At 38.8% G+C, this 15,932-nt stretch overlaps 1 protein-coding gene across 8 annotated transcripts in view; it reads left to right on the top strand.

Moving 5' to 3' along the window:
- MATN2 (matrilin 2) overlaps positions 1-15,932 on the top strand; it is a 70,042-nt gene that overhangs the window by 11,185 nt on the left and 42,925 nt on the right. For all 8 annotated transcript variants that reach the window (XM_032690065.1, XM_032690094.1, XM_032690074.1 and 5 more), the window contains exon 3: positions 12,457-13,026. In XM_032690065.1, coding sequence (XP_032545956.1) covers positions 12,457-13,026 — 570 coding nt within the window. The remainder of the gene's footprint in view (positions 1-12,456; positions 13,027-15,932) is intronic.

Here is a 15,932-nt window from a genome sequence, read left to right as displayed (position 1 = left end):
TTCAAGACATTAAATGATGCAAGAAACTTTGGACATTCTCTGATCCAGCCCATAAAAGTACGTGGCAGTTTGGAGTCAGACCCTTGGGCCTTGGATTCTGTTTCAATAAATTAGGTCACCTACTTCAGATTTAGCCATGTGTAGAAACAGGGGCATGGTAAAAATGTTCTTTGTGAAGAACAGAATATGTAAACTGCATGCCACTCTGCTGGAAAGCTGTAGTGTTCCTTAAATGACATGAAAAAAAATGGGGCCAAACCATGATCTCAGTGACATCAAGTCAATAGACTTAATAAAATCACTCCAGAATTCCAGCAATTTAGCCAGGATTAGAAGTTGTCTCATTCTATATAATATACATTTTATAAGTACTAGTGGTGATGACAATTGCTGCTGTAGTGAAAAGACTTGGTTGGCAGGCAAAAGGGAGCAATATAGCTGCAAAGAACCAACAGGTATCTGGAAAAGTAATGAAAGTTTAGTTTGGGAGCTGAGGGTTTTTTTGGTAGATGTCTCTTTTTTTCAGCCTAAAAAGTTTATAGGACTAAAATGAAGGATTATGCTATGTAAGTATAGTAGTATTAAAATAATTTTATTCCTTTTTTCTTCATTTCACCAATTTTTAAAACAAAAGTGTACTGCTGTTCTAACTATTTACTGGTAAAATACCAGTACTGTCCATGGGCAGAAGTAAAAGTCCTTGCTCCAGGAAACTGACAAGATAAATAAGCAACATGGAATGGATGAAAAATCCAGCTTTAGGAGGATTTAATTTTTCATCAGCCATGCTTCTTAGATTTTTTAATTGTTGCATTAGGGCTAATAGCCTATACATTTTAACAAATGCTTCAGAAAGAATGAAAAACTGTGTGAAAAGACATATTTTTTTCTTATCCTCAGTCTTGCAACTAAATCTCAGCGTGTGTCGTTTTAATCTGGCAGATCTTTGCCTTGCTTGTTGTATAAAATTATTTTTGCTATAGCTAACAATTTCCATTAAAGATCTGAAATATTTTGTACAAAGATCGATTGAACATCAAGTTTTTGGAAGTCTCTGTATGTGGCCCTTGAAAACCAAACTGCTTTGCACGTTTTTCTTTCTTTAAACACTGAATCAGACTTCCAAGTATTAAAAACTTGTCAATTGTGCCAAATTAATTGATTTTTTAACATTTTCTTAAATCTTTCTTGCAGCATATTAGATATGCATATTAGAAAATATACACGTACGTATTTCAAGTAGTAAAAGAATTTGTATTAGATTGCTGGAAGATACTGTTTTAAGTAGGTGTATGGTAATGTATGTTTTAAAGGATTATTTCCATAGTTGTGTAAGATCTTCTGGAACAACGGAAAGAAATTGGATAGTCCATTTGTCTTTCCTGTAGCAGAGGGAAGTCACCTCTACCCTTACATGACATATGTATTAACTTTTGCCTTCTCTTTCCCCTTATCAGTAATTTTATCCCGAGTTTGGATCTTTGACCTTATCCTGATTCGTTAAAGGAAATTAATTTTTTTATTTTAGAATCTTCTCTTTTAAAGGCTTTGAGAGAGCTCTGAGGAGTTTTTACCTAGTTCTCAGACAAAATCGTTGTTCCTGTTGAGCACAGTTGCTTTGTTAGATTACACAGAGATGGCTGAAAACACAGTTTGCCGGATTAGCATTGCTTTTTGGATACTAAAGAAAAGCAGTAATATACTTGCTACACAGTTAAAAGGATAAAATCACGTAAGCTACATTAGCTGATTGCCTTCAGATACAATGAAATGGACTTTTGCACCTAAACAGACTGAGGAAGAGCTGAGTCAGTTGTCCACAGTGGCAATTTCCATACTGTGTTTTCAAGGCCACAGTCAGGAGTCCACAGCACAGGAGGTTCCATGTTTGGAAGCAACGTGTATTCAGCGCTTGCAAGGTGGAGCACTTTTTTCATGTTTAATGTTATGGGCTTTTTTGCTGAAGCGGATTTGGGACTTAGGATCTACTGCATCTTAATCATTTATTATAAAACAAGCAAAGCAAAATTTCAGCATTGTGAAAAAAACCCACAAGTTTTTGAGTTTGGGTTTTTTTCTTGATGAACTCTGTTCTTGTAAACTGACATGTATTTCATTTCACAGGGACATATTTCTTTGGAGAGGTTTGTAATGGATGCATGGAAATAATTGAATAAGCAGTAGAATACTATTCTAAGCAATAACATTCTTTCTGTTCTTTAGCAATATAAAACCTGTTTTTGAAAATAGCTACTTATGTGAGGAGAAAAGCTAATTTGGAGGGGCATTTCTTTAGATACTACATGATACCAGAAGAAACTACAAGAGATTAACTGACACTGCACAAAATTAAAACAGAGGGGAAAGAAGCCAAGAAAGATATGTACTTGGCTCTTGTTCAGTGGAAGTTGCTGCTTAACACGAATGTCCCTGTCTGTGTTAAATTATATTTTGTAAATATACAATGATTTATCTCTTGGTTATATGTATGTTATTCCTCTAATAATATGAAGGGAAGTAAAATTAAGTACATAGAGTGCTCACTAAATTTGTAAATCACTTGCTGCAGTCACTTAAAATTATTCGAAGCATTCTTATACCGAACCCAGTTCTTAAACTTGAGTGTATGTATCTTCATCAGTTTAACCATTCTTAGTTATTTTAGCAGCAAATCAGAGGGGAAAATACATGACAAAAGTGAGTCCAACCCCTGATGCTTCTGTGGAGTGCAGATAAGATTCTCGTTTAGTTTTGGTTGAATTTGTTGTACATTTATGTACTAAGAGCTGGCCAGAGATCTCTAAATCCTGCTGCTGTGGACTGTTGACCCAACATAGGTTGATAACTGCTGTAAGAAACTCGTTCACAGCCTCAACATATGTGTGTATGTGTTATTTCTTTGCATAAATGCAACCCTGCCAAGTTTTTTGTCCTCAGACACGTTAAGTAGAATTGTTGTAACTGAAGTCTGTATTGCAATTAAAGTCAGTGTCCCAATAAGTACATAATGTGTTTGACATTCTATACTGGTGTAATACTGGGGGAGATGAAAACTATTCAAGGCAGTAGGTAAAGGAAGGAAGAAGTTGTCAATTACATCTTTTGAATTGTAAAAGTATAAGCGCAATCCTAACCCAACTTTTATGAGGATACAATATATCAGTTCTATAATTAAACGTAAAATTGCCATACAGATAGAAACCTGTTCTATTTGGAAAGAGAGCAAGCAAAGCATTTTACAGTCTGTGAAATCACTTGTTTCTTCCTTCTGGGATGTGTAGGTGTGTATTACAACCTTTATGCCTCAAGACGATATTAACAATGGTGTGTTTGGCTTCCCTGTAGTGCTTGTTTCAATAGCTGAGAGGATTCCCAGAGACTTTATATCAACTCTTGAAACTTCAACTTTCATCTTAATCTCTCAGCTGTTGGAGTCTCCCCCACAGTAGCTGCTCCTTCAGATTTCTGGGGTTTATGCACAGTAGGACATCCTGTCTCTGTGGCTTTGAGGTTTGGTAGCCTGGTTTGTGCCGAGGCTGTGCCTCCCCAGCCCCTAACAGAGGTCCTGGAGTCTGAGAAGGCGAGATCGGAGCAATCATATCCCTGCTCAGCCAATTGTTCCCTGCAGCAGCTGTTACTCCTTGAAGAGGCCCAACTAATGAGCCATGAGGGCTAGCTGGGACCATGACAGACCCCAGGGATTTGTGTCCTAATGCTCATCTGCAGCCAATTATCATGGAGATCAGAACATTTGAATTTTGGTCTGTGTTAGCAATTTTTAACCACAGAACAACATTATGCTTGCCAACTCTTTTATTTAGTATTCATTATTAATTTCCAAGTAATGTATCAAGACAACATTCACTTTTAAGCCACCTGAAGGGTATTTCAGTAGTAGTCTTTTCCCTCTTTCCTCCTTTCTCTCTCCTTTGTTTTCTTATTCTTTTACCTTTGCCCCCCTTTTTCCCTTTTTTCCTTTTCCTTTTTTTTTTTCCGAAAGTGATTTGTAATTTTTCCACAGGAAGAAAGAATATCTACTGCTACAGAAAAAAAATGAGTCATGAACTAAACAGCAAATGATCTTTGTATTTCTGAATTTGTTTGTTACAACCCCCACAAATTACTGTGAAATGCCATTTCTGTTTGAAAAAGAGTTTGCCTTGATGATAATTCAGTTAGTAAAATTACAAACTGTTGTTATGTGTATGTTCTCAAGGAGCTCAAAGCTTCCTTTGTGTATTTTGTCTTGCAAAAATATCAGGCCAAAGGAAAGAACACTGATCTTCAGAAGTTTTTGACTTCATTGTGAGCACTTTAGCTTCTCAATTAAAAAAAGCACATATGTGCAAAATTAACTTGAAAATCCTGGAAACAGCATTTGCATAACTTAAGGAACATCTCATTTTGTAGGTATGAGTGGGTAATCAGACATTATTGTGAATGAAGACAACATTTAAATTGCTTTGGAAGCTTGAAGACACCATCTATTTATTGAAGTGCTGCTGAAGTGGTAGAACTCCTGCTTTGCCAGTGGACCTGATGTCCCATGTTTTGGGGGACAGTGGGAAATGGTACACAGCAGTATCCCATTGTGGTGTTTCTGAGTTTGTCCTGGAAAAGAGTCTAATACTTAGACCGTTACCAATGGATAGAAATATGTGGTTGCAGGTCAGCTGATCAGTGAGTAATGTTGAGGTTGCTAACAGCTTTCCCCGTAAACAAAGACATGGGCGACTTTAAAAAAAAGTATGGATAGGAATTTTTAAAACATTACGCTAATATCCAGAAAGCAGGACAGCACTAACTCAATAAGGTCACATTTTTTCTCTAGATTTTCCATGCTGTTACTAACGGTTGTTTACTTTCTGTATCTGTTCCTTCTCTAGTAATTTGTGTCCTTCCGACAACACCCCAAGTAGCTCAGGCAAGATAGGAGTTTAAGATCTTCAAGGTGGAAGATACAAAGATCACCACCTCCCATATAATCACCTTTTTTGTGTTGGTTGTGATTTGATGTTTTACAGATGACTGCAGGAAAAGACAGTCTCAATCAGAGTAAGTGCCTTCAGGCTGCCTGTGGGAACTGGATGCAAAGTAGTATTAACTGTGTGTGCCACGAGGTTTCTCCATCATGGCTCAGAAAATGAATTCCTCCTCTCTCATGGGTGTAAGCTATCCTTAGCTCAGAGCACATAATATTTGTTTCTGTCAGGAAGCAGTGGGTAGATGTTGATGCTGCCAGTGCATGGGGATATCAGTATTCCTTTTCCCTCTGTCCAGGTGTTCCCCTGCCTGCAAGGAAAACAACCTGTTCCCTGGTCCTCATGACCATGAAAGCAGGTTTGGCTCCTGTTAGGAAACCCAGCAGTTTCCATCTCAGAACAGCTGAAATATGCAAAAAGAGCTAAGCAACTTGAGAGTATCCCTACACCATGCTTTGGCTTCATGCCAGAGACAGCACCAGTGTTGGTAAAGAAATGGAAAAGTACTAGGAGTCAGTTTTGGGACTCTGGAATTAGAGAGACTTAATGTTAATAATGAGCTTGTTATTTTGAAAAGCATGACATGGAAGGAATAGAAATAGTGAGGTGAAATGAGAACAAAGTAGTGGACCCTCCTGCGGTGACTAATAATGAAGCATTTGCATGTAGAAGGAAATGGAAATCTCTGGACAAGAGCCTCCTGCTGTACAGTTCTCCCAGAAATGTTGGAAGTTCAGAAGAGATTTTGTCAAAGGCAATAAAGAAATGTCTGGAGGCTGTGTTCCATTTAGAGATTGTTCCCAGATGAAGAAATTTGTAAGGAAGAATGAGTGAGCTGCCAAACTCATAATGAATGTTTGGGTTAGGGCCATAGGCCTGTGTATGTGGGGAAAGGCTCAGAGAAAGGATGGGGCCAGGGACTAGAGGGGCAGGTCTTGGATCCAAGGCTTGTCTCAGAGCTGGCAAGAGGTGGAGTCACCTGCAGAACCAAGTGCAGCACATATGTGTGCTAGGACAGGGGTACTGAGCAGTTTCTAATGTTCTCTTCGGGAACTAGGTATTGATCATATCTGAAATGCACCATATTATACTCTGTCCTTCTTTGAATTAAAATGAGAAGAAAACGAAAAGAGTGGAAGCTAACTTGCTCAAAATGTCTCACTAGAGACAAGAAGTACTTGGAATAATTGCTCTTCTTCATTTATGCTTTGCAACAATCACAAAATGTGTTTTCCAAAGTGGTTTGTACTTGCTATATTTATGAATTAATTGGAAATTTGAGTATTCCTTATTTGTATGATTGTATGATAAAGATTAAACCTTCTTGATGAACTAATAAATCCTTTGGAAATATGTGAGAACCTGTCAAATGCAATCTTTCTGGCTGGATATTTAGCTAGGGAAAATCAGAATTGTGGACTTCAAGAAAAAATATTTGACACCCAGCAAGTTCATATATTTTGAAACAGATTTGGTAGGAGTTATACAGAGATTTATAAAGAAAGAAGTTGTAAAGAGAAAATAGGCAAGTAAGGTTGAAGGCTAGAGGGAAAATGAAATAATAAAATGACAGAGAAAGAAGATAAATTTAGGAAAAAGTTGTATAGTTTGCTAATAGAGTAGTTTTATCCTCTATTTAATTCTGAGTGAAGACTTACTCTGTTAGTCAAAGATAAAATCTAAAAATAAACCTGGTGTTACTACTGGCAGTGTCAGAGGACATGTAATTTTTTGTATGTACATTACTGTGGGGTGAGCTAAGAAACACAAAATCTTAAAATTGCCATTAAAGCAATAATTTTTCTATGATCTCGTTTTTTCTTAACTGATGTAATCCTTTCTTTTTGCTTAAATTGTCTTGCTCTATGGCAAACATCTTCCTGGAGATAATATTAACTTGTTATAAATCACTTTTTCAATGTTTTAATTTTGCTGTATTGTTTACCAAATTGAACTAATCTTCTCTTGCTTTGCATACAACAATAGCCTTTAACGTTTATCTGTTCTCATCTATTAGGATAAAAATCTACATAATCAAATAAGTAATATCCAGATTAAAAAAAAAAGTATTTAGGAGTCATAAAGATGTAGGACAATAACAGAAAATAACTAACTCATTTTTAGACAAGCAGTGTTTTCAATAGAGCGAGCTTGCAAAATCTTGTGAAAAATCACCATTTAATGTTCGGGTCCTTTGAATGTGTTGTTTGGGTATCCCCAAATGGAAATGTTTGAGGAAATTAAACAGTGCTGGGAACTTCTTGGACATTGGAACTCCACCATCATTCTTGCTGCTAAGTGTCTCTGGCCCGCAGTGACTATCAACCCCAAGCAATCCCCATGCATGGTTCAGAAGCTACCGTGAATAATCCCTGCAGGGGATTATTCCCAGTAGGCATCTTGCATACAGCCACTCTATTTTACTGGGAAGGTGAATTTAACACTGGGGATGTAGGCCAGCTGGCCTCTGAGCTTAGCTGGTACTTTAGATTGCTCTCTGGCACTGAGACCAGAGGTACAAAGCAGCCTGCTGCTGTGCTAGGGAACACCCTGAGCTCACCAAGAGATACAAGAGTATCAGGAACTGTTCTAATGATTTAACAGCCAAGAAGAGTCAATTCCAACTACCAGGAAAACTCCTTGGTACTGCTTTAGTTATAATAAGGGAATGTAGCATTAGTTAGAAATAAGCTGATAGAAACACACTCAGACACGGCAATTTGAGCTTTGTCAAAGCCAAAATAGGGATTCAGGCCTGAGCATAATTTGCTTTGAGAAAGGAATAGAAGGAAACCTGCAGGGATCAGAGAGAATAATTTAACAGACTTTTCAGCTTTAGAGGAAATTAAGATGCTCAATGTGAAATATTCTTTTAAGCTTTGTTTCATGTATCTCTCAGTAATTGAACCTCAGTTGGATTCTTCCAAGTAGAACAGAAATTTCCTTGCATTGTTACTTTTGAAAAGGTGGCATCACTGTATTTGTCATTTACAAAATGAATACTGAGCGGAGGAGGAGAACATGTTTACTACTGACTTGATCTTTCCTTCTGCCTTTGTCTTGCCCCTCCTGGCCTCCCCTTTGGATAAGACAACTCACACTGAGGGTTTTTTAACTTTTGTGTTGGTATTACAAAACCTCCACTGACTTAGAAGCAGGCTTACGGATGAGTAGCTCTTTTTAATGAGTATGTCACTTTTCATAAGAAGAGTGGAAGGGAGTTACTTTTGGGTACGAAGATGTTTGCCAAAATTGTGAGAAAGTTCCCTGTTTAAAATGAGAGCTGGTCAGAGGAAGAGATTATAGTTTACAGGGCAAATGCAAAAGCATGTAACTGCTAAAAAGCTCTCACTGAAAGTTTATCTGAGGGGATGGGTGTTTAGATCTGTTAGTCGTTACTGATTGCCACTCCTCAAAATACCACCAAACTGGATTTTCCATCTGTAAAAGAGTTATATTTTATTTTTCATAGAGCCCATCTCAGTTAAATCAACTTTAATAATTACAGGGTTCTTAAACATTCCCTCCAATTCAGAAGACACAAATTTTAAATGCAATTTAATTTGAAAATATGTGGTATTTATATAGGTAGAATTTTGCTTGTCAAAGTAGTTTTGAAATACACTGTATTTCATTCAGACTAGCAGATTTTTCTTAAGTAATTTAGCACAATGGGGTGTGTTTTTGGTAGTACTATCCACCAATGCTGTCCAGGCTTTTTCCCCACCAAGATTCATTCCAGACTTCTAAATAGACAAATGAGTCTCTTCAGACTGGGATCCAAATCTTTATATTCAAATTAAAAGGATTCAACACCATGGCTCTAGTTTCTACTTGTTTTCACAGAATCATAGAATGGATAAGGTTGGAAGGGACCACAGTGGGTCATCTGGTCCAGCCTCTCTGCTGGGTCATCCTAGAGGACATGGCACAGGATTGCATTCAGATGGCTCGTGAATATCTCCAGTGAAAGAGACTCCACAACTTCTCTGGGCAATCTGTTCCAGTGCACAGTCACCCGCACAGAAGTTCTTCCTTATGTTCAGGTGGAAGCTCCTGTGCCTCAGTTTCTGCCTGTTGCCTCTTGCCCTATGGCTTGGCACCACCAAGAAGAGCCTGGCTCTACCTTCTTGGTACCCTCCTTTAGATCCCAATAGACATTGATGAAGGCCCTTCTCAGTCTTCTCTTCTTGAGGCTGAATAGGCCCAACTTTGTTAGCCTTTCGTTTTAAGAGAGATGCTCCAGTCCCTTAATCATCTCCATAACCACCTCACTGGACTTGCTTCAGGAGCTCCATGTCTCTCCATGTACTGAGGAGCACAGAACTGGACACAACACTCCAAATGTGGCCTCAGTAGGGCTGAGTAGAGGGGCAGGATCACCTCCCTCAACCTTCTGGCAATGCTTTTTCTCGTGCACTCGAGGATACCTTTGGCCACAAGGACACTGTGCTGGCTCATGAACAGCTTGTTGTCCACCAGGACCCCCAGGTCCTTCTTTGCAGAGCTGCTTTCCAGCCTGTACTTTGTCAGCCCCCAGCCTGTACGGGTAAAGGGAGTTATTCCTCCCTACTTGCAGGACCCTGCATTTGCCCCTGTTGGATTTCAGGTGGTTCTTCTCTGCCCAACTGTCCAACGTGTCAGGGTCCTTCTGAAGGGCTGCACAGCACTGTGGGGTATTGGCCACTCCTCCCAGCTTTGTGTTGTCAGTGAACTTGTGAGGGGGCATCTGCCCCTTCATCCAAGTCATTGATGAATAACTTAATACTGGGCCTAGTACTGAACCTTGCTGGACACCACTAGTGACAGGCCTACAACTGTGCCACTAATTAGAACCCTCTGGGATCTGCTCTTCAGCCAGTTCTCAATCCACCTCACTGTCCACTCATCCAATCCACACCTCCTGATTTTGCCTATGCTGAAATGTTTTAATGGAAAAAAAATAGAAGTCATTTTACTCTTCTCTCTTGCCTGTCCTTCCCCTTATATACACACATGTATTCTTAGCCCTTTTTCTGTAATTATCCTCCTTTCTTCTTGCTCTGCTCCCACAAATCATAACTTAGTGTTATCTTTGTATTTCATATTATAATTAGTAAATATAATTAATAACTATATATAAGGATAACTATAATTAAGATAATAAGATGGAAAATTGTCATGTCAGGATATCTGTATCCCATTAGAACTGGAATTTTGTTTCTGCTCCACTTGGCTTACATTCAACCTGCTCTGATTTTGAAAGAATAAGCAACCCGAGCATATTTCTGCACTTATGAATAAAGACATACTGTAGACTGCACATGAATAAATCCAGGCAGTCATTTTTATTGTCATTAAAGAGCATTTTTGTTCTATGCCAATGAATGTTCTTGGTAATCTGTGAAAGAGGCCTCTGAGCTAACTAGTGAAAACAAGCATCTTTCTCACCCCCTGCCTTGGCAGAAGTGCATGATGAGTGTTCGTCAGCAGTCACAAGTGAACTTGTTTGAAGGCTTGTCTACAGACAGAGGTTTTTCCAATTGATTGGACCACTTGTACTTGTGCAGAATGACATGACCTTTAATTATACAGTCAAACACTACTTTTCCACCAAGCATTTGCCTCATTCGCTGCACAAGATGGATGAGAGTGCACTGGGAATTGAATTGGGCAATAAGGGAAATTACTGATTAGGGGTATCTCAGCTTAGTAAAATGAGGATGCCACTGCAGTTTGATGATCATTCTTGACATCTTTAGTCTTGCAAGCCATGCAGACAAACAGACAACCTCACAGATTTATTCATAGCCACAGGAATTTAAAAAGATGAACAGACACACTGATTGAAGCCATAGGTCTATCTAACCCTGTGTTCTCTCTCTGACAGAGATCAAGAGTAGGTGCATGTGAAATAGTTTAAGGACAAAACAGTGCTATTGCCTGGACTGCCATGCTTTTGTGACTCAGGGATTTCCTAATTTGGAGGAGTCTTTGATGTAAATATTAAACCTCAGTTAATTTCTTTTCACCAGCATCCCATCAAAGTCCTTTTAATATGCTGTCTTCTCCAGCAAGGCTCACCTCTCAGGCTTGCCTTAAGCCTGCCATGTGCTGGTTTCTTGAGAATGGTCAGTCCCTATCTGTTCTCATCACACAACTCACGTGTATGTTTCATATTCTTCAGGAAAAGGATGCTGAGCAGAAGCCAGAGGATGTACCCAGTGTCCCAGAAAGCTTGTAACATGCCCAGAGGGCAGCCAGCCTTCACTTCTGTTGTCATCTGTGATAGCTTGGCCTGTCTGCCTATGCAGTTGTTAGATATAGACATACTTTGTTGTATTCCTACTCCAGTGGCTCTTGGAAAAAAGACAGCTGATGGCTGAAATAGAAGATTTTAGGGAGTGTATGAGTCGTCTTTTGGCCAAGTTGAGTGCCACTGTAGACAACAACAGGATTTTCTCTCTGCTGCAGCCACAGAATTTCTGTGTGATGCTGAGCTAGTCCAATACATGAAACTTTTCCCAGATGGGATTTGAAATCATGGGGTTTAATTTGTAGAAGTGCTGAGCATTCACAGCCATTGAGAGCTGTACTTTGTACATGCAAAGTGCTGCTTCATGCCAGCTTCCCTGAAAAATCAGTCTCTTCGTGTCTCTTATCAGTCAGTGCAATTAACAGATGCTTTTGACCTGGATTTCTTAGTGCTCTGTTTTCCCTCTTTGTAATGGAGGACTGATACCACCCTGCATCATGAGTATTAGATTTCTGAATTCTCAGGCACTACCACAAAAAGCATCACAGTGCAGCCAACTGAAATAGTAACTATGTAATTCAGGGGGGGATTTCCATCCTGTGTGGGGAGTGAGGTCAAAACCTCTACAATGACACAACAGGGTATGGCACGAGTACCTGGAGATTAACTTCCGACAAGGGCATGTAGTGATAGAACAAAGGGTAGTGAACTAATAATAAACTAAAAGAGGGCAGGTTTAGATTAGATATAGGGAAGAAATTCTTCACTGTGAGACCCTGGAACAGGTTACCCAGAGAAGTTGTAGATGCCCCATCCCTGGCAGTGATTAAGGACAGGTTGGATGGGGATTTGAGCAACCTGGTCTAGAGGAAGGTGTCTCTCCCCATGGCAGGGGGGTTGAACTACATGATCTTTGAGGTCCCTTCCAACCCAAACTGTTCTACGATTCTGCAATTCTATCTACATATTGCACTGCCATTAACCATTCTGGGCACTGATCTCAAACACACACACACACACACACACACACACAAATACATATAATGATCATGTAACAGGCAACTTTTTCATTTACTGGTGAACAAATTTGTATTGCCCAAGTAGCCTTAGTTGTGATATCTCCTATTTTTCATTAATTTTTCCCAGAACTTTTCAGGGTGTTTGTTTAGACAATCAACCCAAACCTATTTGCATTTTGAAATTCTTGTAAAGTGTTTTTGTTTGCATTTTGCCTTTTAGAAAATACTTGCAACAACAAACGTCTGGACCTTGTCTTCATCATTGACAGCTCTCGCAGTGTACAACATTATGACTTTGAAAAAGTGAAGGAGTTCATTTTAACCATCTTGCAGTTCCTGGACATCAGTCCTGATGCCACCCGGGTAGGTCTGATTCAGTATGGCAGCACAGTCAAACAGGAGTTCTCGCTGAAGACCTTCAGGCGGAAGCAGGATATCGAAAGAGCAGTGAAGAGGATGATGCACCTGGCCACTGGCACCATGACTGGGCTGGCTCTGCAGTATGCAGTGAACATTGCATTTTCAGAGTCAGAAGGAGCTCGACCTCTGAAGCAGAATGTGCCCCGGATTATCATGATAGTGACAGATGGGAGACCTCAGGATCCAGTGGCAGAGATTGCTGCTAAAGCACGTAACTCAGGAATCCTAATTTTTGCCATTGGCGTGGGAAGAGTAGATATGAACACTCTGAAATCCATTGGGAGTGAACCGCATGAAGAGCATGTTTTTCTGGTTGCTAATTTCAGTCAGATTGAAACACTGACCTCTGTCTTCCAGACTAAACTTTGTGGTAAGATTTTTATCTATAGATTTGAATGCACAGATGAAAGTAAAACACAGAAAAAATATAATTAAACTTTTTTTTACATTAAACCTTATCTTTTAGAATATATGTTTTGAAGGGAACTAGCCAGACAACATTCAGAACTACAGTCATACATCTGGGTTAAAACTAATGTTACTGTTAGGTGCCATAAAATGTGATCTAATTCCTAATGGTCATAAGCAGTGAGGCAAACACACATATCATGATTTTCCTATTTATTGAGTAATAGCAATACATTTACAACCCTCTGCTGTTTTAATATTAGATAAGTTGTTTCATCTATTCATTTTAAATGTGATCTCCCTTAGTAGTGAAACTTCAAACTGATAAACAGTCTTTTGGTTATTTAAATATTCTGGGAAGTTCATATATTCCTCTTCCAAAGCTTACATATTAATTCTATGCAAACAATCATTTCTGTACCTGTGACTGGAAGTGAGACACAGGCATGGCAATGTTTGTATTCCATCTATTTGAAATACAGAAAATTAGGAAAATCCATTACAGTGATATTATTCATTCATACAATAAAGTAAATAATATTTTAATAGGTATTAATTTACAACAGAGATATCACTTCCATCTGTAATTCCCTTTACGAGAATTTACACTTTACAAATATCAAGGGATACGTAATTAATTTTATTCCAATCTGTATAGTAAGTATAATTCTCTTTTTTATTTTTTCACGAGATAAAAATGAAAGTGCTTCATACAGATTTGGCATTAAGCTAAGGCATTTTCAGCAGAGTCCAGAAAAAGAATGCATGGTGAGATTAAATGCTCACTCATCTCTAGGGATGCTTTTGCCAGAAAAGAACTGAGGCTTATTGTAAGGGTAGTCTGGAGATTTTTCCTTACTTGGTCTTTTCCAAAATTGTTTCAAAGAGCAGCTGAACTGCATCAGCACAAAACACCAACACAGACATTCATCAGACAATAGATTTTTTTTTCCTGTTTCTTCCTTACTGCATTATTAGCTGACATAGTAAGATATATTTAAAGACCAAGAAAAAGTAAACTAATCACGGATTGAGAGTTTAAATGGACTGAACAGCAAATGCTTCAAAATGCCATCTTATTGAATTTCTTTAATTGTCTTTTAGAAATAAATCCAGCACAAATACTGTTTACCTGATTTTTTCTGACTAGGCAGTGTCCAATAAATTTATTAGAGTTTTATAACTCACTTTTAATCAAATACATGGATTCCTCGATAAATCCACTCCCCCACAGATGGAGGAGTATGGAGGTGACAAGGGTTGCAGTTGCCTCCTGTTCTCAGGGAATGCCTCCACAATGTCTGCTGTACTGGGAATCAAAAGTGAGATCCTAAGATGTACTTAAAAACTCATAGCCAGATGCAACAGATAATTTAAGCTGTTAGATTCATACGGATTTTAACTTAAGGTACTACATTGCAGATAGGATCCTTAATATTTTATTGGCTCTCGACTGTGAAGCAGCATTCATCTCTTGCTGAATCTCAAGAGAACATCTAAGCTTTGCTTCCTGAGCACCTACATTCCTCCTGGGAAATGCAGTTAGTTTTTTAAAGTCCTCCCATGTATGGACCCAGAGGCAATATCCTTCTAGCTGAGTTGAACATCTGGACACCTTGTTTCTTTGTTAAAGCAATTGAAGGCATCCCTCTGGTCAAGTCTCCTGTCATGTCCAGCCTCCTGCTAAGTTGGAGTTTCCCTACAGATGCTACCTCTGGCTGCTAAAGATCTGGGGATATCAGAAACAGCCGTTGAAGCCAGGGGATCCCAAGGGCCTCCTTTTTTATTACTAGTCAGCAAGGTAAAACAGAAGCAAGGAGTATCCTGGGAAATCAGAGGAGTAGACGAGTTGAAAACTCAGAAGAATGTAAACATAAATGGGGACAGAATCCAGGAAAGGATATGGAGATTAGAAGTGTGAGAAAGACAGAACTTGGGATGGAGCAGTCAGGGGCGAATAAAGTCTGTATGATATTCCTGTAAAGTAGATAGTGGTGTCATCCCCATTTTATGTTGGAGAAATGGAGGCACAGAAATAGGTTTAAGTCTGTCAAGATCACCCACTAACTTTAAATATTTTACTCAGTGCAATTCCTGGTGTGATCCTCTGGGGCATTTAGCATTTTTGGACTAATGCAACGTATTATTCACAGCTCTGTAGCCATCACTTGCATTCTTGCAAATCCAGATTCAGATGTCCCTATCTAAACAGTGTGAATGTTGATGCTTCCTTGAAGATGCTGTTATTATTGGCTTGCCCAAAATCAAATAAGGACCCTGTGACATAGGGACAAAATATAATTCACAAGGCTCATGTTCAAATTCCTTTACTTCGGTCCCTGTCTGTGACCACCAAACACCTCCTGCAACAGGTGAGATGGCAGAAATCATTCAGAGAGCAGGCTCCTTCATCATAGAAATTAGACTGATGACCAGAGTATCACTGGTGCTTTGAAATGAGTGCAATAGAGACACTTTGAACAAAAAATTATGTGGTAATATATGGGAAGATTGGTAACAGACGGTAACAATGTGTTCTTAGAAAGGACTGAGTTATTGGGATGCTTGTCATTGAATGCTTTCATTTTCAGAATGACAGAAAGATGAAAAGACAAGAAGTCAAAGCAGGTCTATATTCCCATAAATCAAAGTACTTGAGAAGTTTTATTATGGCAGCAAGTTATGAGATCCAAGAAGCTGATTAGGAGATTTGGGAATTGTGGTGGTTTGTGTATTAGTAATAAATGCCTAATTCTTGTAACCATTTCAAAGAGGAGATGCATAGTATATATCTTAAAAACCACATGTGGTTTTTTCCACAAGTACCACACATACCACATGTTAAGTTATTTAGCAGGCTTCTGTTGT

Source organism: Chiroxiphia lanceolata, chromosome 1, assembly GCF_009829145.1.
Source record: "Chiroxiphia lanceolata isolate bChiLan1 chromosome 1, bChiLan1.pri, whole genome shotgun sequence".
NCBI classification, from domain to species: Eukaryota; Metazoa; Chordata; class Aves; order Passeriformes; family Pipridae; genus Chiroxiphia; species Chiroxiphia lanceolata.
The sequence above is the reverse complement of the archived record's forward strand: the minus strand, read 5'-3'. Positions and strand labels throughout refer to the sequence as shown.